The 22,430-nt window shown below is 35.5% G+C and overlaps 1 protein-coding gene across 1 annotated transcript in view; it reads left to right on the plus strand.

Annotated features, from left to right (window-relative positions):
• CEP162 (centrosomal protein 162) overlaps positions 1-22,430 on the plus strand; it is a 92,423-nt gene that overhangs the window by 18,949 nt on the left and 51,044 nt on the right. The window contains 6 exon segments of the mRNA XM_036872160.1: positions 3,446-3,561; positions 5,190-5,220; positions 7,805-7,921; positions 15,914-16,105; positions 16,705-16,786; positions 21,105-21,387. Of these exon segments, the coding sequence (XP_036728055.1) occupies positions 3,446-3,561; positions 5,190-5,220; positions 7,805-7,921; positions 15,914-16,105; positions 16,705-16,786; positions 21,105-21,387 (821 nt within the window).

The following is a 22,430-nucleotide window of genomic DNA, read 5'->3' on the forward strand; positions in this document are numbered from 1 at the left end:
TCATTTTTTAAACCTTTTTGTCCTCTCTGCTTCAGTTTTTATTGCAGTGTCTTCAAGTTCACTGATTTTTTTCTTCTTTTCTTTAATGTTTTGCTAATTCATTGAATGATTCTTTTTTTCTTTTACTCTAGAAGTTTCTTTTGGATTTGTTTTTTCATCTCTTTAGTATGTTTCCAGGTCCCCAACATTGAGCATATTCTGCTGATCCCATATTTGTTCATTTCTGGGTCTCTTCCTGTTGGCTGCTTCTTCTCCTAGTTGTGGTCACTTTTTCCTCCTTGTAATTCTAGTAATTTTTTAACTGAGTGTTGAATATATTATAGATTTTTTACATTGTTGAGTGTCTGGATCTTGTTTTCTTCTTTTAAGGAGTACTGAGCTTTGTTCTGGCAGATAGCTTGATCCTTTCAAGCCTTTTCTTCTGCTTTGTTAGGAGACGTCAAGAGGAGCCTTACTTAGTCTAGCAGAGTTTGACCCTGCTACTCACACACAGCCCTCCTGAGATTTCCACTGAATGCCCCTACTGAACAACGAGGATTTTTTCCACTTAAGCTGGTTAGAGCTTCAGAATCTCCTTACCCTGTGCGAACTCTGGGAATTGTCTGTCTAGCCTGCAGCTTCCCAGTTATTCTCTGCTCCATCCGCACATACATGACTCAGTATTCAGGAAAGACTCCAGGAAAGATTCAGAAATCTACTCCATGTAGATTTCTAGTGCTCTATTTCTACATCAGTACCTTCTCTCTTTATCACTGCCCTGCAGCTTCTAATCACCTTGTCTTTTCTGTACTCTTATCTCTGTATCCTTAACACAGTGAGACCGTCCTGATTTCCCCCTCCCTGCTCAGCACTCCTGGATGTACATACCTTCTAGTGAATGTAGGGCTTAGCTCACTTGTTATCTTTCTTGGGAATCATATTTTTGCGCTGTCGATTGTCCAGTGTCTGAAAACGATTGTTTCATATATTTTGTCCATTTTACTTATTATTTACAAAGTCCTTGATATCCAAGATGGTAGAGGAGAAAGTCCTCTAGATTCCATCATACTTAAATTAAAATTCACAGCCAAATTTCCCAACAGAGAATGAAAAATGTCTCTAAAATGTATCTTTTAGATCTTTTACATTGAGGATTGTTTACCTATTTTCTATTTAGGCAAATAATATTTTCAAAGTTACAAGGGTATGGAATAATAGTAGAAACATATAACATGTGTAACATCTTCCTGTCAAAAGGTCAGAACAATAAAAATTAATATTATCATTGTTTTCCAAACAGTATGAAAGAGCTGGATATTATTGTCTCTGATATTTTTCATATGAGAACCACCTTTTCAATTGGGTTTTATTCTTTCATTTTTAAATAAACTTAATTTCCCTTGGTGTTTCTTTCAGAAATCTCTGATACGCTGTTTTCCTTCCTGTTATTTCTTGTCCTGTCTGTCTCATTTCTCTCTGTGACTACCAGTAGCATTTCCTTCTTGCTTCAAACCTAGTTTAATCATGACAAATTCCTGAGGAGGAGGTTGGTCTTTTATATGTTGGACAATAGTGTTTGCCTACAGACTATTCAGTTAGTAAGTGCAACTAACAAAATGTAGTTTTGAAAAATGCACATTAGATTAGCACTTTTCTTAATCAGAAATAATATTTGTCTTTATTAACTTTCAATTCAGATTAAGTGCAAGACAAGCTATAGTAATACTAACAAAGATAATTACTACTGCTAAACATAATGGCTAACACTAATATATAGTACATATTAGATAACACTTTAACTCTTAATCTTCTCAGCAACCCTCTGAAATAAATACTATTATCATCCCTACTTTACAGATGGGAAAAATGAGGCAAAGAGGGTTTGTGACCTGCTTTTGGTTCTACAGCTGAAAACAGTAGAACCAGGAATTGAATCCAAGTCTTCTGGCTCCTGGTCATGCTCTAAGCACTATGCCACACTACCCGAACTGCTTCTTATACTGCTTCTTTGCAGAGACACAAACGCTGCATCCCCCTCCATTGATTTCAGATAGTTCCCAAATCCCAAGTAGTTGTCTGAGTTCATTGTCATATCCTCCCTTATGTCCTCTCTCCTTGTTTATCATCTTTACTTAAGAAAGACTAATCACTGAGGTACTTAAAAGTCAGTGATCCCCACTAGAATATTAGGATCTTAATCATCTGATATTGGTCCTAGTGTCTAGAATTTGTCCAATACAAGGTAATTTCTCAGTAACTGTTTTGTGAATTGAATTATGTCTACTGATATTTAGAAAATCCCAGGCAGTGTTCTTTCTCATATAGAAGAGAAGGAAAGGTGTTCTTCTCATCCTCAGAATGTAGATATTGATGTAGTTAACCAACTCACCTAGCTTATCTACCTAAGTCACAATACCCATGCTGTTCCACCATTGTATTCCTTATGAACTAACATGGAGATGTTTCTGTAAGTAGATCTCACTGAAAGCATCTCTATTTAACTTAATTATTTTCAGACTTCCATTATTAATCACATTCAAGTTGTCCCCTCTCTTCTAAGAGAAGACTGAAGGACGGCCATTCCAGAAGCAGACTGTCTTGTACCTCGTGCAGTCTTTCTCCCATCAGGCCATCCTGTCTCTGAATGTGATCTGACTTTTGAAATACAAATAAGATTATGAATGATCAGTTCCACTCTGAAAAGGCCATTCCTCTTCTATAGCCCACAAATCTCAGTCAGTCCTTTGATTTAAGGGCTGTAAACAACGAATTAAAAATTGATGAAGAGATCCTGGCCAGATAGTCCCTGCCCACCTTTGCCATAAGTAGCCTGATAGCATCATATTAACATGGACACACCTTTCCCTTCTGCTACAAAGCCATTGAGATATAATGTGGGACTTTAGCTGAGAAGTGCCCAGGATTAAGAAACAGTGGAGGTCATATAAGGCTAGTATTTACCTGAGGGAGGGGTCAGAGATAGACCTTTCATAAGTACTGCTTAAGGGTTACAGAAGAGATACCTATAAAGACAAAAAAAATCAACTTAAAAAAAATAAGCAAAATCCAACCTTTTGTTTAAGAGTGTCAAGATTTCACAAAAGTGCTCCCTTTTATAAGTAAACAATTTTGAGATTTTTGTCTTTAAAAAATCAAGTAATTGAAGTTTGTTTTAAAGATATAAAATTTCTTGAACAGCTCTAGAAATTTTCAGTTGGTTAATTACACAAAATATTAAAAATGTAAAACTGATAACTGTTTGAAAGTACAAAAATAAAACCCAAGTCTTACGAATTGAATTTTCTTTAAATCTTTGCCCAAAAAAGTATGTTCTTCAAGGTATCTTTATGTTAACATTTAAATAAATTATTCATATGCAGACTTCTTTTGGAAATCAGTAATATTTTCGTGGAATTTGACTTTTTTGACAGTATGATCCTTGTATTTTTAAAACTATTTTCTCCAGAAAATTATAGTGATGATTTTGAAGATGAGGAGGATATTGATGCACCTTTGACTCCTAAAGAAGAGACTAATTCCAAAGAAAATTCCAAATCAGAAAAAATAAATGTACCTAAACAGGTATGTATCAATTATATGTTTGACAGTTTGGAAACTTCTTTCATCACCTTAGCTGACTTTTGCTGTATAAAGAGCTCAAAATACAGAGTTCTTTATAGTCTAGCTCATTGTTGGAAAGTTATAGGTCTCTTAATACTCAGACGTTTTCTTAACTCAGGTGTCAATTTAAATCTTAATGAAATACATGGCAGTTGATGATTTTCTGAAAGATTTCTTTTGGCAGGTTTCCTTAAGCTTTAGAAATTGAAAACTTCATAAAAATCTCAAATCTAATTTTTAAACAGGTATATTAAACTGTACTTTTCTTTAGTAGGTCTTGTCCTTGTGAAGTGCAATACATAGCTGCCTCAGTATTTATGCTAATAGTGACATTACTGTCTGAAACTTACTGGGCTAAGATTGTAAACTAAATTATTCCATTCACATTAAGTGTTGTTGTACTCTACTTCTCTTGTTTCTCAGTTCTTACCAAGAATTGGCTACCAAGACTGGCTAAGGGTACTACTCCATATTGCCTGCCAGACTGAACTTATCCTTGAAGCTACCTAATAGTAACCAGTAGGACAATTACTATTTGTTATATTGGTTTTCATCTGAATAGTCTCTTTTGCACCTGTGTGTTAGGACTAGATGTTTTGAACATATATGAAACCATAGACTCTAAATAAAAGCAGGGATCACTTTCTGGGTATTAAGAAATACTCTTATTTTTTAATTTACCTAGTACTTTGTCCTTGGTATCATTATGTCACTCAGTTTGTGGGAGAAAAGAATATGACCTTAGAAATACATGAATGTTAATGCGATCTGATAATTATGCTTAGAAAGTTAATGGGATTCATACTTGGAATATGGCAATTACAATACTTTGTATTACAGTAATTTCTACTGGAAAAATAAATAGGTCAGTAGAGGGCACAATAGTTTGATATATTAAGAAAGTATAGCCTGTATAAAAATGTGTCCACCTAAATGTGGAAGCCTAGTAGAGAGCCGTCTGAGTAAGGGTCAAAATAGGAAGGAATGAAAGCTCTGCTCTTATGGGTGGATCCTATACACTGCCTATCCAAGTGGAGAATATAGGTGACACAATTAGAAAACTTACTCTAAGGGAACCTATAATTTTGACAAATTTCAACTATCTTACCATTTGATGGCCTGCCTTTTTTGAAGATTTTGTCTCAAAACGTAGATGAAATGATGAGTGCAACTTACATTTGATCATTAATTTTGATCAATAGGGAAAATGGTGATATTATAATGGCAGAAATCTTACGTGAACTAGCCACGTTATCTTGGAGTTTGAAAAATAGGAGAATTTCTGAGCAAGGTGGATGAACAGGTGGCATTGAGATACTTTAAACGAGGCTTATAAAGACCTGAATTAATTGCTGGTAATCACCAAGGTTCTGAAGAGACTTCCAGAAGTTCTCTCACAGCTACATTCTCTAGTCTTATAGAATTGTCAGTGAATGAGTGTGATGAAAGAAATCTAGAAAGCACGTTTCTTGATCTTTTCATAGTGGAGTAAAGCACTGGCTTTCAAATTTTGTTATTCTTTTGCATTGCAGTCATTTCGTGTAACTTCAGTTTCAAATCATGTAACTATTTTCTTTTTTTTAATTTAGGAAGAAGAGAAAACTGGCATGCTGGCTAATGGTAAATATTATGTATATTCATAAATTTTCATTGGCAAAAAATTGGTCTGTTCAGAATTATATCTAAATAATTCTGAATAAATTACTATTTTTGTTTTTAAATATTTTCTGATGAATTAAACTTTACAGATTTTCTCAATAATATGTTCCTTATGCCTACCTTAAATTCTTCCTGTTGTATTTAAGAATACTTATTTTTTAAAAGCCCAGCATGCCTTTATGGATAAATTGTACCAAACATTCAAAGATGTATTGATATCAGTCCTTGTTAAACTGTTACAAAAAACACAGGAAGAGGGAATTTTTCCAGACTCATTCTGTAAGGCCAGCATCACTTTGATACCAAAACCAGACAAATATTCCGCAAGAAAACTACAAAAAAGCAATTCTATTTACAGTGACATCAAAAAGAATATAATACTTAGGAATAAATTTTATCAACAAGGTAAATTATGCTTAAAACTATAAAACATTGAGGAAAGAAGTTGAAGAACACACAGATAAGTGGAAAGATATTCTGTGCTCATGGATTGGAAGAGTTGATACTGTTAAAACGTTCATAGTACCCAAAGTGACCTACAGATTCAGTGAAATCCCTATCAAATTCCAATGATATTTTTCACAGAAATAGAAAAAACAATCCTAAAATTTGTATGGGACCACAAAAGACCTCACATAGCCAAAGCAAACTTGAGAAAGAGCAAAGCGTGGAGGCATCACACTCCTTGATTTCACAATGTATTACAAAGCTATAGTAACCAAAGCAGTATGGTACTGGCATAAAAACAGACATAAAACCAATGAAACAAAAACAAAAGCAATGAAACAGAATAGCCCAGAAATAAATCCATGCATCTTTGTCACCTGATCTTCAACAGGGGTGCCAAGAATATACAATGAGGAAAGATAGTCTCTTCAATACATTGTGTTCAGAAAACTAGGCATCCACGTGCAGAAGAATGAAATTGGATCCTTATCTCACACCACATACAAAAATCAACTCAAAATGGATCAAAGACTTAAATATAAGACCAGAAACTGCAAAACTATGAGAAGAAAACATAGGAAAAAAGCTTCTTGATGTTGCACTAGGCAATAATTTTTTGGATATGACCCCAAAAGCACAGACAACAAAAGCAAAAATAGAAAAATGGTATTACGTTAAACTAAAAAAAGCTTCTGCATAGCAAGGGAAACAACAGAGTGAAAAGGCAACCTATAAAGTGGGACAGAATATTTGTAAACCATGTATCTGGTAAAGGGTTAATATCCAGAATATGCAAAAAACTCATGCAACTCAGTAACAACAACAACAAAAAATTAAAAGTGAGCAGAGGACCCAGATAGACATTTCTCAAAAGAAGATATATAAATGGGCAAACAGGTGTATGAAAAGATACTGAAGTTCACTAATCATCGGGGAAATGCAGATCAAAACCACAATGAGATATCACCTCACACCTGTTAGAATGACTGTTATCAGAAAGAGGAAAAAATAAGTTTTGGCGAGGATGTGGAGAAGAGGGAACTCTAGTGCCCTGTTGGTAGGGATGTAAATTGGCACAGCCTTTATGGAAAACATTATAGAAGTTCCTGAAAAAAATTAAAAGTGGAACTACCTTATTATTCAGAATCCCACTTCTGGATATATATCTGGAAGAGATATCTGTACTCCCATGTTTATTGCAGCATTATTCACAGTAGCCAAGGTATGGATACAACCTAAATGTCCACCAACAGACGAATGAATAAAGAAGATGTAGTATATATAATATTACACATGTATATGTAATATGTATATGTATTTACATGCATAATACTTTGCTTTTAAAAAAGAAGGAAATCCTGCTATTTGCAACAACATGGATGAATGTGGAGGACATTTACATTAAGTGAAATAAGCCACGTGAAGAAAGACATACTGCATATTCTCACATATGTGGAATCTAAAAATGTCAATCTCCTAGAAACAGAGTAGAATGTTGGTTACCAGAGGCTGGGGTTGGGGGATATAGGAAGATGTTGGTTAAGGGGTACAAAGTTTCAGTTATGCGAGGTAAATAATGCACAACAATGTGCGAGGTCTAATGCACGACAATGTGACTATAGTTAATGTTGTATACTACTTGAAACTTGCTGAGGGGAGATCTTAGGTGTTCTCACCACATACACAAAAAAGGGTAAATGGATATGTTAATTATCTTGATTTTGATGATTATTTCACAATGTATATGTTTATCAAATCAACAAGTCATAGATCTCAAATATATACAATTTTTGATTGGCGATTATACGTCAATAAGATTGGAGGCAAAAATATTTTTTTTTGTTATTTTTTGCAGGCCTTTTGCCTTTTACATAGAAACATAAATTAGACTTGTATATAAGCATAGATATGTGTTGATGTAAGCCTACTCTGTTGTATATAAGAAGAAAATCATGCTTGTTTTAGATCTATGATTATGTATTCTTTATATGTAAACATTTATCTTTGTTTTTATACAGATTGCATATGATTTAAATATTTTGTTAATGGAGCCATACAAGCTTCTCTATATTCCTAATATTTTTTTATGTTATTCCAGTAGTGCTGCTTGATTCATTAGACTCTGTTGCAGAGGTCAACCTTGATGACCAGGAGAGAGCGACAACTAAGCCAGAAGCACTGCCAGATATGACTGATAATGAAATGACAGGAACAGGTAAGAGGGACAAACTAGCTGTTCTCTAAATATGTAATATTCTATGACTAATTTACTTCATTTCTAGGGAAATGTATGTGATATATAATAATATATGTCATAGTTATATCAATAAAATTTTACATTTTTTATTGAAGTATAGTTGATTTACAGTGCTGTGTTGTGTCACTGCTTTATTCACTGAATACAGCAGTGATTCAATTATGTGTGTGTGTGTGTATGTGTATATATAACTTTTTCAGATTCGTTTCCATTATAGGTTATTACAAGATACTGAATATAGTTCCCTGTGCTATACAGAAGGTCCTCGTTGTTTGTCTGTTTTACATACAGTAGTGTGTATGTGTTAATCCCAAACTCCTAATTTATCCCTCTCCCCCCTTTCCCATTTGGTAACCAAAAGTTTGTTTCCTATGTCTGTGAGTCTGTTTCTGTTTTGTTAATAAGTTCATTTGTATCAGTTTTTTAGATTCTGCATATAAGTGGTATCATATGGTACTTGTCTTCTCTTTGTGACTTAATTCACTTAGTATGATAATCTCTAATTTCATCTATACTGCTGCAAATGACGTTATTTTATTCTTTTTTGTGGCTGAGTAGTATTCCATTGTGTGTGTGTGTGTATACATCTTCTTTATCCATTCATCTGTTGATGGACACTTAGGTTGCTTCCATGTTTTGACTATTGTAAGTAGTGCTGCTATGAACATTGGGGTGCATGTGTCTTTTTGAGTTAGAGTTTTCATCTTTTCCAGATATATGCCCAGGAATGGGATTGCTGGATCATATGGTAACTCTATTTTTAGTTTTTTAAGCAACCTCTCTGCTGTTCTCCATAGTGGCTGGACCAGCTTACATTCCCACCAACAGTGTAGGAGGGTTCCCTTTTCTCCACACACTCTCCAGCACTTATTATTTGTAGGCTTTTTGATGATGGCCATTCTTACTGGTGTGAGGTGATACCTCATTTTAGTTTTGACTTGCCTTTCTCTAATAATTAGCAATATTGTGCATCTTTTCATGTGCCTTTTGGCCATCTGTATGGCTTCTTCGGAGAAATGTCTGTTTAGGTCTTCTGCCCATTTTTGATTGTGTTGTTTGTTTTTTTGATATTGAGCTGTATGAGCTGTTTGTATATTGTAGAAATTAAGCCCTTGTCAGTTGCATCATTTGCAAATATTTTCTCCCATTCTGTGGGTTGCTTTTAGTTTTGTTTATGGTTTCCTTTGTGTACAAAAGCTTATAAGTTTGATTTGGTCCCATTTGCTTATTTTTGCTTTTATTTCTTTTGCCTTGAGAGCCTGACCTGAGAAAAAACATTGCTGTGATTTATATCAGAGAATGTTTTGCCTATGTTCTCTTCTAGGAGTTTTAAGGTGTCATGTCTTATATTTATAAGTCTTTAAGCCATTTTGAGTTTATTTTTGTGTATGGTGTGAGGGTGTGTTCTAACTTCATTGATTTACATGAGGCTGTCCAGCTTTCCCAATACCACTTGCTGAAGAGACTGTTTTTTTCTCCATTGTATATTCTTGCCTCCTTTGTTGAAGATTAATTGAACATAGGTGTGTGGATTTATTTCTGGGCTCTCTGTTCTGTTCCACTGAGCCATATGTCTGTTTTTATGCCAATACCATGTTGTTTTGATTACTGTAGCTTTGTAGTATTGTCTGAAGTCTGGAAGGTATGCCTTCAATTTTGTTTTTTTTCATCAGATTTGCTTTGGCAACTCTGAGCCTGTTGTGTTTCCATATAAATTTTAGGATTATTCTAGTTCTGTGAAAATGTTGTGGGTAATTTGATAGGGATCACATTAAATGTGTAAATTGCTTTCAGTAGTATGGTCATTTTAACAGTATTATTTCTTCCAGTCCAAGAACATGGGATAGCTTTCCATTTCTTTGAATCATCTTTAATTTCCTTCATCAATGTTTTGTAGTTCTCAGCATATAAGTCTTTCACCTCCTTGGTAAGATTTATTCCTAGGTATTTTTTTAATGCATTTTTAAAACGAATTGTTTTTTCTTTTTCTCTTTCTGATATTTCATTGTTAGTGTAAAGAAATGCAACAGATTTCTGTATACTAATCTTGTATCCTGCTACCTTGCTGAATTCATTTATTAATTCTAATAGTTTTGGTGTGGGGTCTTTAGGGTTTTCTATATAGAGTATCATGTCATCTGCCTGTAATGACAGTTTTACCTCTTTCCTTCCAATTTGGATCCCTTTTGTTTCTTTTTCTTGTCTGATTGATGTGGTTAGGACTTCCAAAACTATGTTGAATAGAAGAGGTGAGAGTGAGCATCCTTATCTTGTTCAGATTTCAATGGGAAGGCTTTCAGCTTTTCTCTGTTGAGTATTATGTTGGCTGTGGGTTTGTCATAAATAGCTTTTATTATGTTGAGATATGTTCCCTCTGTACCCGCTTTGGTGATAGTTTTTATCCTGAATGGATGTTGAATTTTATCAAATGCTTTTTCTGCAGCAATTGAGATGATCATATCATTTGTCTTTTCTTTTGTTGATGTGGTGTATCACATTGCTTGATTTGCATATGTTGAACCATCCTTGTGACCCTGGGGTGAATCCAACTTGATCATGGTATCTGATCCTTTTTATGTATTGTTGGATTCGGTTTGCTAATATTTTGTTGAGGATTTTCGCATCTATATTCATGAAAGATACTGGCCTCTAATTTTCTTTTTTGGTAGTGTCTTTGTCTGGTTTTGGAATCAGTGATGGTGGCATCATAGAATGACTATGGGAGTGTTTCCTCCTCTTCAGTCTTTTAGAAGATCTTGAGAAGGATCAGTATAAGTTCTTTTTTGTATGTTTGGTAGAATTCCCTAGTGAAGGCATCCAGTCCTGGACTTTTGTTTGCAGGGATTTTTTTTTATTACAAATTTTACTTCAGTTCTAGTGATTGGTCTGATCAAATTATCTATTTAGTCTTGATTCAGTTTTGGTGGACTGTATCAACAATAAAATTTTCAGTCTCATATTTTCTACTATATTTAACAACTTAAGTAATCTGAACTTGCTAATTGTGACACATAATGCTAGTAGGCTGAGTAAAGTGTGTTTTAAGATATATACTTGTTAATAAATGAATGAATGCTGTTGTTACAAGTATAGTACTGTAGATGAATATTGACTCATTTTCTGGCCCGCCCCCCGCCAGAGTATTCCATTAAATTTGCCATGCGTCGGAGAATTGAGACTTTGGTCTTGTGCTTTTCCATAGTTTCCTCTGTGTAGGCAAAAGCTAGATCACATCCTAAAATTCTGAAATGTCTAGGACCATCTAGACTTGACTAAAGGTTGTAAAGACCTTTAAGATAGTGCCTTTTCAAACTTTTTTTAAAGCAGTGGAACTCTTACCTCCAAATGGAATCTTAGGTAGTACCTCTATATAGATAAAAATGTATTTTATCAGTATAAATATAAATGTTTACATATGTGACATTTACTTATAAAGTTAGTGAGAGTAGTAATGGTCTTTTGAAATTCTTAAAATTAAAAGTTCTAGATATTTGTTGCATTCTTATATCATCAGACTTCCAATATGTTTGTATATTTTGTTTTTGTTGTATAATATGAACATTTTCTTGGTTTACCAGATAAACAAGTGCAAATGGGAAGTTTTCAACTTGCTTTTTTGCAAGTCTCAGTTGACCAGTATGGTCAACTAAACCAACCCAGACACTTGGAAAAAAAGAACAATAGAAATGATAAATCACTAGCCAACTCTGAACATCTGTTTGCGTTTTATTTTTATTTTATTTCTTACGTTTTTTTCTACTTTTCTATGGAAGTATAATATACTTGTAGAATAATTCACCTATCATCATAGCTTGATGAATTTTCAAATACTGAACACATCCATCTAACCAGCAAGCAGATGAGAAAACCAAACATGATCAAAACCACAAAGTCCACTCAGATCTTTTATTTCTAGTCAGTGCCGTTCCAAGAGTCACCACTATCTTGTTTCATCCACTTCCATTTTAAAACTAAAAAAAAATTACAACAGAATTTTTCCATCAAGACATGTTACTCATTTACTTGTTACTACCCAAGTGAATATTCTGCCATGCTGAAAGCATGTGCTGAGCACATGTTCCTCATTCTTACTGCTGTTTTTATTTAAGTACTTGTCACATATGTGCTGTGATGGTCAATCCACTTGCACTTCTTTCAGTAGGCAGATATGGATTCTTTTAAAAGACCAGTGTAGAGCTACAGCTTTTCTAATCAGTGATGCATAGTAGAGGGTTCTTTTATGTACAGGATGGCCAGAGAAACTTTATTCTAAGATACACATGAAAACAAAGCCAGAGGCAAGAGTTATCACTCTGATACTCTTCAAAATATTACAGTTACATAAATGGCACATTTGAGTGTGCAGATTAATTTTTATTACAGTTTTTGTGTTTTAAAATGAAATTTCAGTCAAATGTCTGTGGAACCCATGATTTTCTCTGAAAACTGTTTTGTAAAACTCAGTATGAAAACCGCTGCTGTAGATTATAAGAAAAACTCAGAAATAAAAAATGTATTGCTGGAAGCAAAAATTCTATTAAGATGATCCGGGTCAGTTATATAAGGCTAAATTTTCTTGGTCTTATTTCTTAAATGTTCTTGACTGAAATAATTTGGTAAGTCAATTACTAGAAGAGTGTAAGTGTAATGTTATTGTCTTGTGGCCTTGGATTCATATTCCCAGCCTTGCCAGTTACCAGCTGGGTGACACTGGACAATTAATGCCTCTAAGCCTGTTTCCTCTTCTTTAAAATGAGCTCTTGAGATGATGAACTGAGTTAATATATAGTGCCTAATATATTGTTAAGATTCAACAAGCAGTAGCAACTGTGTGGTTCTCATCATTATTATTTATATCAACACTCTATTAAGAGTACAAATTATAATAAAGAACCTGAAGGCATAGAGTATAAATACCTTTTGGCTGTGAGGTATTGAATTTACCTAGTATTTCAAAAAATACACTTGAAAATGTTCAAATCAGCATCTGAAGTTGGTTTAAAAACTGAAAAGATCAGTGGCTTGTTTTTTGTTTACCAGGTGTCTTCCAGTACTAAGCAGGCTCCGTTTAGGTAATATGTTGTCAAAGATTATCTCTTTTTTGATAATGCTATTCATGAAACTTGTGCTTTATTGTCTTAAAATTGTTGGTAACTGTAAAATGAGGGCCAGATCTAGCCTTTTGCTTGTTTTCATTTGTCTCAAGGGCAGGTACCATTTTGTGCTGTGGCTGCATGACCAGAGCAGTCACAGGAGGGCATTGTTGCTCCACAACGGGACCCTTGCCTCTGCCCAGTAGGATTTGACCCTTCTCAACCTCCTAAAGTGGAAAAAAATAGTGCGTTTTTGACTTGTGGTGATAAATAAAATACATGCAGAGAAGTCAGCCCTTTTCTCTATAAAATGCATGAAAAAAGTTAACATATATGACCCTGGAATTATTTTTAACATCAGTTGGGTTAATGACTCAAATTAGGAGAAAATTACCTTTCCCTTGCTCTGTTTTCTGGGCAGCCCATAATACCACTCGATCTTCCATTTCTAATTTCTAACTTTTAGGTTATTTGCTTTTCTGCATGTTTGCTCAGCTGTTGCTTTAAGCCAGAGCCTCTTCTTTCTGACACCTCACATGGGTTAAATTAGGTATGAGCATTCAGTGCCGCTGTGCTATTTGCCACTGGGATCATTTCTTTTATACATACTCTGAAGATACTTAAGCATCCTGGTATTTCTGTAGAGGAGACGAAACACCTTATGCCTTTTCCCTTTCTTCATAAAAATTAATTATCTCCCTCAGTCATACTACTCTGAATCTGACAGGTGGTTTAGGGCAGCGGTCCCCAACGTTTTTGGCACCAGGGACCGGTTTCATGGAAGACAGTTTTTCCGTAGACTTGGGGCGGGGTGGGGGGGGGGAATATGGTTTCGGGATGATTCAAACACATTACATTTGTTGTGCACTTTATTTCTATTATTATTACATTATAGTGTATAATGAAATAATTATACACCTCACCATAATGCAGAATCAGTGGGAGCCCTGAGCTTGTTTTCCTGCAACTAGATGGTCCCATCTGGGGGTGATGGTAGACAGTGACACCCGAAGTGTGTTGCTTACGTCCAGCCTACTCCGTAATCTTGTTTGGGTGCTGTCCAGTAGTGGACGGCTGATGCCGCCGCTGATCTGACAGGAGGCGGAGCTCAGGCGGTCATGCCAGCGATGGGGAGCGGCTGTAAATACAGATGAAACTTGGCTCACTTGCCTGCCGCTCACCTCCTGCTGTGCATCCCAGTTCCTAACAGGCCACGCACGGCATGGCCCGGGGGTTGGGGACCATTAGGCTTAGCTTAGCAGGCAAGGTCTTTTTCCTCAAGTCCTACTGAATATCCCTGCCACTAAAACTGTTAGTGATTCTGATCTCACGGTATCCTCCACTTTTTTGTTTTTAATGTATTTAATCAAATCTATTCCTTTATTGGGCATGCTCCAAATAGCAGTGGTGACCTGAAGCAGTAGATAGAAAGATGTCCCATTGTGAGGCATTCTTATACAATCATATGTGGCACCTGGCTCCCTCTTATGTTTAGAGTTGAAAATAGTTCCTCAGAATTTTATACTATGCAACTTACACATTATATAGAGGAAGAGGAGGCTGTATATGCTCTTGTAAATATTTTTAGGCATTAACTGATTAGTTCATGGGTATCAAGAGAAAAGGAGACTGGTCACCGTATTTCTCTCTTTTTGTTTTTTCCACTCTTCTATAGCGCTTTTTTCTTTTCTCTAATTTTGAAAATTCCACTGTTAGTAGTGAAGAGTACAGAATCAGTAAGAAAATACTCATAAAAGTCTTAGATCATTATTGTCATTAGATCCTTTGAATTATTTCCTCTAGAGTTTATTAATCAGTTGGTGGGAAGAGGAGGAGGTTAATAGGGAAGGAAGAGTGAACAGTGACATGACGTCTCCTGTTTTGGATGACTGGGTGAATGATCATACCATAGCCAAAATAGCAGGTACCGGTAGCAGAACAGATTTTGTTGGGGAATATAATTAATTCACTCAAGGATGTATTAGATATGATTTGCTTACAGCACAGTCTCCTTGTCTGTTAGGAAGTTTAATATTCAGAAAAGAGGTAAAGACAAAAGACATAGATTTGGGAGTCACGTGCACATGGGCAGTTATTAAGTGAAGGGTCTTGATGAAGTTATCCACTCCACCACCACGACCCCCCCCCAGAAAAAAAGAGAGGTTTTAAAAAGAGATGGAGGGGCCCTGAGGTGAGCCATCTACCATACAAGATGGAAAAGCAGCCATCAGAGCAGTGGGAAGAACAAGAAGGTGCTGTGCAGAGGGGACAGTCCCCAGGAAAGTGGCAGGGTCACACATCTCACAGGGTGAAGAAAATGTTCAAAAGTTGAAGAAGATTAAAGGCTGGGTTTGGCTACTAGGAAATCACTTTCTACTATAGCAGCTTTAGCAGGCTGTTGGAACATATTGGTCTGCAAAGATAGAGGATTGAATTTCAGTTGAAGAAATGCAGAGTACGAGACGCTTGGTGGCCCCATGAGGCAGAGAGAGAGAGAGAGGAGAGACAGAATCCTTGAAAAACTGTGTCAATTTGAGAAATTTAGGAATAGTTTTATCCAATGCAGAGAGGTCGATTAAGGGTAGTAGGAAGAGACGATAACTAGTAGAGTCAGATTTGACAGTTAGCACGTCAGGACACATCTCAGCCCGCTACAAGAGTTCCTGAGCCTGCTGTGATTCGTGCTGGTAGGCTGTGGCCATGCATGACCCAGGTTTGTACTTCACTCTATTTTGATCATGTCGGTATTGTCCTATAGGCTGGTTCACCATTCCTAATAGATTAAGGGACAATGTTAGTGTTCCATATTTCTTAGGTATTTGTGTGAATATACTAGAGATTACATTTAATTCAACAGGTGTTTCTTATGGACAGAGCAATAGTGATATTGAAGCTCTACATCAGGCTTACTGTCATATTGCCCATTCTTTGGGAGATGCAGATGAACAAAGACCTGAGCGTAATGCAGTGGAAAATACCAAGAACTCAGCAAAAGATCATCCTCAAGAAAATGAAGGGTCCTCTAAAAACATCTCTACTACAGAATCTGGTAAAAGCTTCTTTGTTTGAGACCCTCTCTGGACAGTTTCCAGTGTGGTATAATTTAAATGCAATTTGCTCTAGTGATTGTTTCTCACTATCTGAATTTAAAGGGTTTGTTTAAATCTGGGAATCACTGGTTTAGCTATAAAGTTAGAGCTGAACATAGGATGAAATTTCAGTTCCTCCTCTAATATGCCTTGACCGAATTAAGAAATCAGTTGAGTACTTTCACCTTTTTTACACTTTTCCATGAACATATACTAAAGTTATTTTTTAAATAGAGAACAGTATTTTGGGATCAACTAAATATATAATTAGCATGTGTATGTGTGTGTGTGTTTGTGAATACACCCATACACATATATTTGATGTGTGTATGTATATATAGAAAGAGAGATAAAATATGTAAATATATATTTCAAATATAAATATCAAAGAAGATTTTCTTGGTACAAACAAGCATATAGGGGGAAACTGGGATTATTGTATGTGCCGTTCTGTTAACTACGTCAATCAGAGAAAATGTGATTTTGGTGGTATTAGACACTAAATTAAGCAATTTACATAAGATTTTTGGTTGCTGTTTTAACTTTTCTCCCCTCTCAGATCTGCCCACAGTAGAGGAGCTGATGAAGCCCATCAGAATAGATTCCTTTGGGGTCAGTGGTTTTGATTTACAACCTCTCAGGTATGACTTTTTTGGAATGGATTGAACAGGTTGTTTGTTTGTTTATTGTTTTGTCACTGGGAACTTTTAGAATCATTTGTTCTACAAAACCATTCCTAATGAATGATTAACGTGTAGCTGGTATGTGTCTACCTGTGAGTCGCTCCTGTTTTTTTTTTTTCACATTAGTCTTACTCAATTAGTTTATCAAAATTCTTCTCATGGTAAAATTAAAAAATAAATAAATGCTACTGAAAAGTTGCTGCCATTAGCTAGGTAGTCTTAAAGATTTCCACTGAAAAATAAAATCCCTTCAGCTCTAAATAGCTCAGGGACAGTTGGTTTGAATGCTGAGAGGGAACACGAATTTTATTCCGTGCTGAGTCATCCATTCACATCTTTATAAGCCAGTTAGTTTTACACTTAGTCACAGACCAGCTGTTGTCTTATAGGGTGAGGTCTTGGATCACAGGAAAAATGGGCTTCATGAAAATGCTCCAGCTCTGGTACATTTTAATGACAGCTTGTGGGACCTGGCTGTCATTCACCAGCACAGAGAAGCATATCACAGTAGCCTCATCGTACGGCTGCACTTTGCATTCGTGCAGCACTTAGAGTGTCACACCCGTTATCTCATGAGATCCTCAGAATAAGTAGGTCAGGCATCTTTAACGATGAAACTGAGGTAAACCGTCTTAGTGGTGGAGCTCTCACAGGAACCAGTGATGACGACGACGACGATGATGATAACAGCTAGCATTTTAATCACATGCTTACTGTGGGCCAGGTACTGAGCAGAGTTCTTTACGTATTAGATTTTATTTAATCTTAAAGCAACTCCATGAGGTCTCTTCCATTATTATCCCCATTTCATAGATAAGAAACTGAGCTTAAAGAGGTTAAGTAAATTGTTCAAGATCATATGGCCATAACCCAGGAATGCACTTGGATTGTCAGGTCTTTGATCTCCGTGAAATATTTCTGTGAAAAGCCTGTCATCCATGCATGTATTCATTTGTGCATTTGTGTTATCAACACACAAGTTTTTGAGCCCACCTTGAACCCCATCCTCATCCTGTAAATCCACTTGCAGTGATTTCTTGGCCTTGTTCCTCCCTTTGTGCTAACTGAGAGAAAATGATGCAGCATAGCTTACACTAAACCCCGTCAACTTGAATGCTAAGTCTAGTATTTTTCTACTGGTCTGCAGCGCTAGTTAGTATTTTTAAAGCGCAGTTATGCTTACTTACCATTGCTGTTTGGGGCTGTGATAGTGCTACTGAAGAGATTTTTCACACATCCTGTGTCTTTGTTGGCATTGGTAGCACCATTTTAGTAATGTGAGTTCTAAATATGGATTTTCACATTGTGTTTAAAAGCTGAGAGCAAAGTGTACTTACATTAAAGGCATAACAATAATTATAGAAATGTCAGTAGTATAAACTTTAGTACACATATCAAAAAACTTTTTCGTAAATTAGGATAAGTAATTCTAGCTGCTATAACAAAAAAATCCTTGAAATTTTAGTAGTTTAACATCATCAAAAATTTATTTCTTGCTTGCATCATAATTCCATGTGTCTCAGTGGAGTTGAGGTGGGACTCTGCTCCACATAGTCACTTAGGGACCCAGGCTGCTTCTGTCATCAACACACAGTTTCAGGGTTCTCGTGGCCTCATCTAAACAGTCGCTAAGGAGAGGAAAAGGATGGTTTAGCATAATTCCTTTTAACTGCCTCAGCACAGAAATGTTACATCACTTCAGTCCACATTCTATCGGTAAGAACCAGCACATCTAGCTAACAGAGTCCAAGAGGGCTGGGAAATATGGTTTGCTTGTGTGCCCAGAAAGAAAAGTAAATGCATTTGGTAGGCATCTAGCCAGTCTCCACAAGAATCTCCTCTTTTAATAGCCAAATATCCATTCTACTCTTATTCATACAAAGACCTACTCAGCCCCTCCCCAAAGCGAACAGCTCAAAGTCCCATTCTGGACTCTGTCCATCTGAAAGGCCAGGATTTCCAGGTGAAGCACAGTTCTCTTTATCAGGTTTGAATATAGCTCTTCACTGTCTACTAATCAATGAATTAAAAAGACAAGTTACATACTTCATTACCCACACCCTTCTCATTCAGAAAGGAAAAGTATGAAGAAAATACAGCCATCAGTAATGCAACTTTGAAATCCACTGAAAGATCTTGTAAAGACCCTCTACGTTGAAGATGGGAATTTTCCTTAATTAGGCCATTATTCTGTTCTTAAGGAGAAACTACTATATATATATATATATGGGGTGTGTGTGTGTGTGTATGTGTGTGTGTGCATATATATATATATATATATATATATGTATATATATATATATATATATAGTTCCATACAGCTCCTGGTTCCAATCCTTGAAGGATTTGTCTTGTATTTTATCACCATTGGCTTCAACTGAAGGGGGTTTCATGGGAGGAGGCTATGCCAGTCTTGGAGGATGCACTGGTTTCTCCATCCACTTTCTGCCTACAGGTGGTTTTAAGGCTCCCAAACAAGTCTCTAGTCTTTTTTTTTTTTTTAATAGTAGGGTTGTGGTTTCTTTGTAATTAGTTACTTCAGAAAGTTTATTAGGCTTCTGATCTATTTGGTTCCAGTCAGTCCCATGTGCCAGTAACTACACTTAACACTCTTTGCTACACAAAGGTTTTAAATCTGCTTTATGTCTTTGCTTCCTTGTTCTTTTGTTTTGTTTTTTCTTTCTCAATTTAATTGCAGCTGTCTGGATATTATTAGGAACAATAACCTTATGTTTGAAGATGACACTTATAATGTGATATTTGCCAAGGGACTGAGTCACTCTTTTCAACCAAGAAGTCCCCTGATGTCTTGCTTTTTTCATAGCATTTTTCAGTGCTGAATCTTATTATTTGAGTTCAGACACAGAGAGTGAACATAAGAGGCCCTGAGTTTCTAGACTCTGTTTCCTTTGATTTCTTCTTAAAAAAACAGCCCATTCTATCTTGAGCTCATCTTTTTCTCATAATATCTTGTCAAAAGTAGCCAGTAGTAGCTAGCACCTAAAAACTGCCTGTTCTCTCCTACCATTTCCTTAGTACCCCAGACTCAGTAGCCATGTGGTCTGCCTTATAAACTGTTATAGGTGACAGTTTAGCAAATGTTTTGTCACTATAAAACATGGGTTGTCACCTCTGCAGCCTCTACTGTCAGTTTCCTTGCCACCCAAAACCCAACCACTAAGCCACTGACTCATATTTTAGGTTCTTGTCACCATAGCACTCACATTCTAAAGGCCAGAACTAGTGAATGGCCCCATCTAGATTGAAGGCGTTGAGGAAATGTAGTTTAGTTGGTTCACAGCAAGAACAGGGAACAGTTTTGATGAGCAGCTAGCCAGGTTCTGCTACCATTAAGAAGGAAAGAACTATTATATTTTCTGATGATTCCAGCTACTTCTATTATTTCTAACAATTATCAAGAAGCCAATCTATCTTATATGAAAATGGTAGCCTCTTAAACTTTCCTTTAATCTTATTTTATAAATTACAAAATTAAATGACCTAATTGACCATGATTTAGTAATTTGAAAATGACAATATCCATATTTTGGGAGCTCCCGTAATATGCTGATATTTAACCACATTTATAACATTTCCTTAAGGGACAGTTTCCATATTTTGAAAATCTAATGGTCTGAAATGTGACATTGTATTTAAGTGTTTTAAACCACAGAGATGATTTTATTTCAAAATCCTAGTGATTTTTCTTGTTTTACTTAAAAATTTTCCTATACTGTGATGAAATTATGCATTTTAATATTTATATTTTATGCCTCATTGACATAAATTATGGTTACTTATTTGGTTTCTTCTAGAAATGTGTAAAATGTTTTTCCTGCTTCAAATGCATGTTGACTTTATGAGATACTATAGATAAAAGATATATTACAAAAAGATATATTACACTTAGAAATTCATTTTTTAATTTTTCTTAGACAAAAGCAATCTCAGTCTTGTTTGGTTTGGCTTTCCTTTGAAGTAGGTCTCAGAGTCAACCATGAATTCCTGTATATTATACTGCATTATAATTATCACCTGAAATTTAAAACAATTATGTGATGCTATTTGAGTATACTCTGTTAACCAGAATTATAAATAATATATTTAACATTAATGACCTAATTTGAATAGTTACAAATATTAGATATATTTAATACTCTCATATATTAATCATGTAGATGTATTTTATATGTATCATGTGTATGTGTATATTAATAAAACTGATATTTGAGGAGTTACATAGGGTTCATTCTCTGTGTCCTGTTTTGTTTTATAGCTATAAGAAACTGGCTGAGAATAAAGGATCTGAATTTGTTAGACCTTTACCCCTTAATATGAACCCAAATGTTATGTCTCAAGAACCACGAACTGTGAACCAATTTTTGGACAGAAATGAAGAGAATGTAGTTTTAGAAAAGGCAACAAATGAAGGTACAGAAACTAACCATCCAAGAGTAAATACTGTGGAAGAACAAATAGATAAGATGTACCTTGATATTTTGAAGAAAAAAATATCTGTTGGTCCTTCATTATTACCTCAGGATGACAAAATAAATAAGGTAAGATTTTATAATTCAAATTGATTTGCCGTATTGATAAATGAAGTTATATAAATACTACTGATAAGTATGTACTTCTTAAGCTAGTGGGATTGGTTACATACTAACCTCCACATAGACCCTGGATATCTGTGAGCAGTCTATAACAACACCCTGTAGTCCCCAAATTTAAAAATAGCACCGTAGCATTAGCTTTCTTTTCGAAGCCATTCTTTATATTTTTCATTTTTTTAGTAAACGTAGTCCAGAGTTTTGAGTAACATAAGAAAATAAAGTGTATTCATCATTCTAGTGCTTTTCAGTCTTTCTAGTAGTCTGTGTTCTGCAAAAGTAGGTAAATTGGCATTTCCTATAAATGCTATTAGCAGCTCTTAAGAAACTTGTATTTCATTGTTCCTTTTTTCTCTGTTCTTGATTTATTCTGATTATATAGGCTCCGTGACCACAGTATTCCATTTTTATTTTACAGTTCTGAGTTATGTGTTTACCATAAACTATCTCCTTGTATCAGTAGAATAAGGCAGGGTACTAATAAATTTTTACCTTGAGAAATCTGGAGAAAAAAGAAGCTAAGACTTTTGTCATTTCAAAACATGTTCTTCCCTGCTCTCCTCCTTGTTGATTCTAGTAATTACATGTCTTGCTTTCTGGCAAGCTTATTTTTTTTTTTTTAATCAGTCATCAATTTTATACACATCAATGTAGACATGTCAATCCCAATCGCCCAATTCAACACACCACCATCCCCACCCCACCACGGTTTTCCCCCCTTGGTGTCCCTACATTCGTTCTCTATATCTGTGTCTCAACTTCTGCCCTGCAAACCGGTTCATCTGTACCATTTTTCTAGGTTCCACATACATGCGTTAATATACGATATTTGTTTTTCTCTTTCTGACTTACTTCACTCTGTATAACAGTCTCTAGATCCATCCATGTCTCAACAAATGACTCAATTTCATTCCTTTTTATGGCTGAGTAATATTCCATTGTATATATGTACCACATCTTCTTTATCCATTCGTCTGTTGATGGGCATTTAG

Source organism: Balaenoptera musculus, chromosome 12 (assembly GCF_009873245.2).
Source record: "Balaenoptera musculus isolate JJ_BM4_2016_0621 chromosome 12, mBalMus1.pri.v3, whole genome shotgun sequence".
NCBI classification, from domain to species: domain Eukaryota; kingdom Metazoa; phylum Chordata; class Mammalia; order Artiodactyla; family Balaenopteridae; genus Balaenoptera; species Balaenoptera musculus.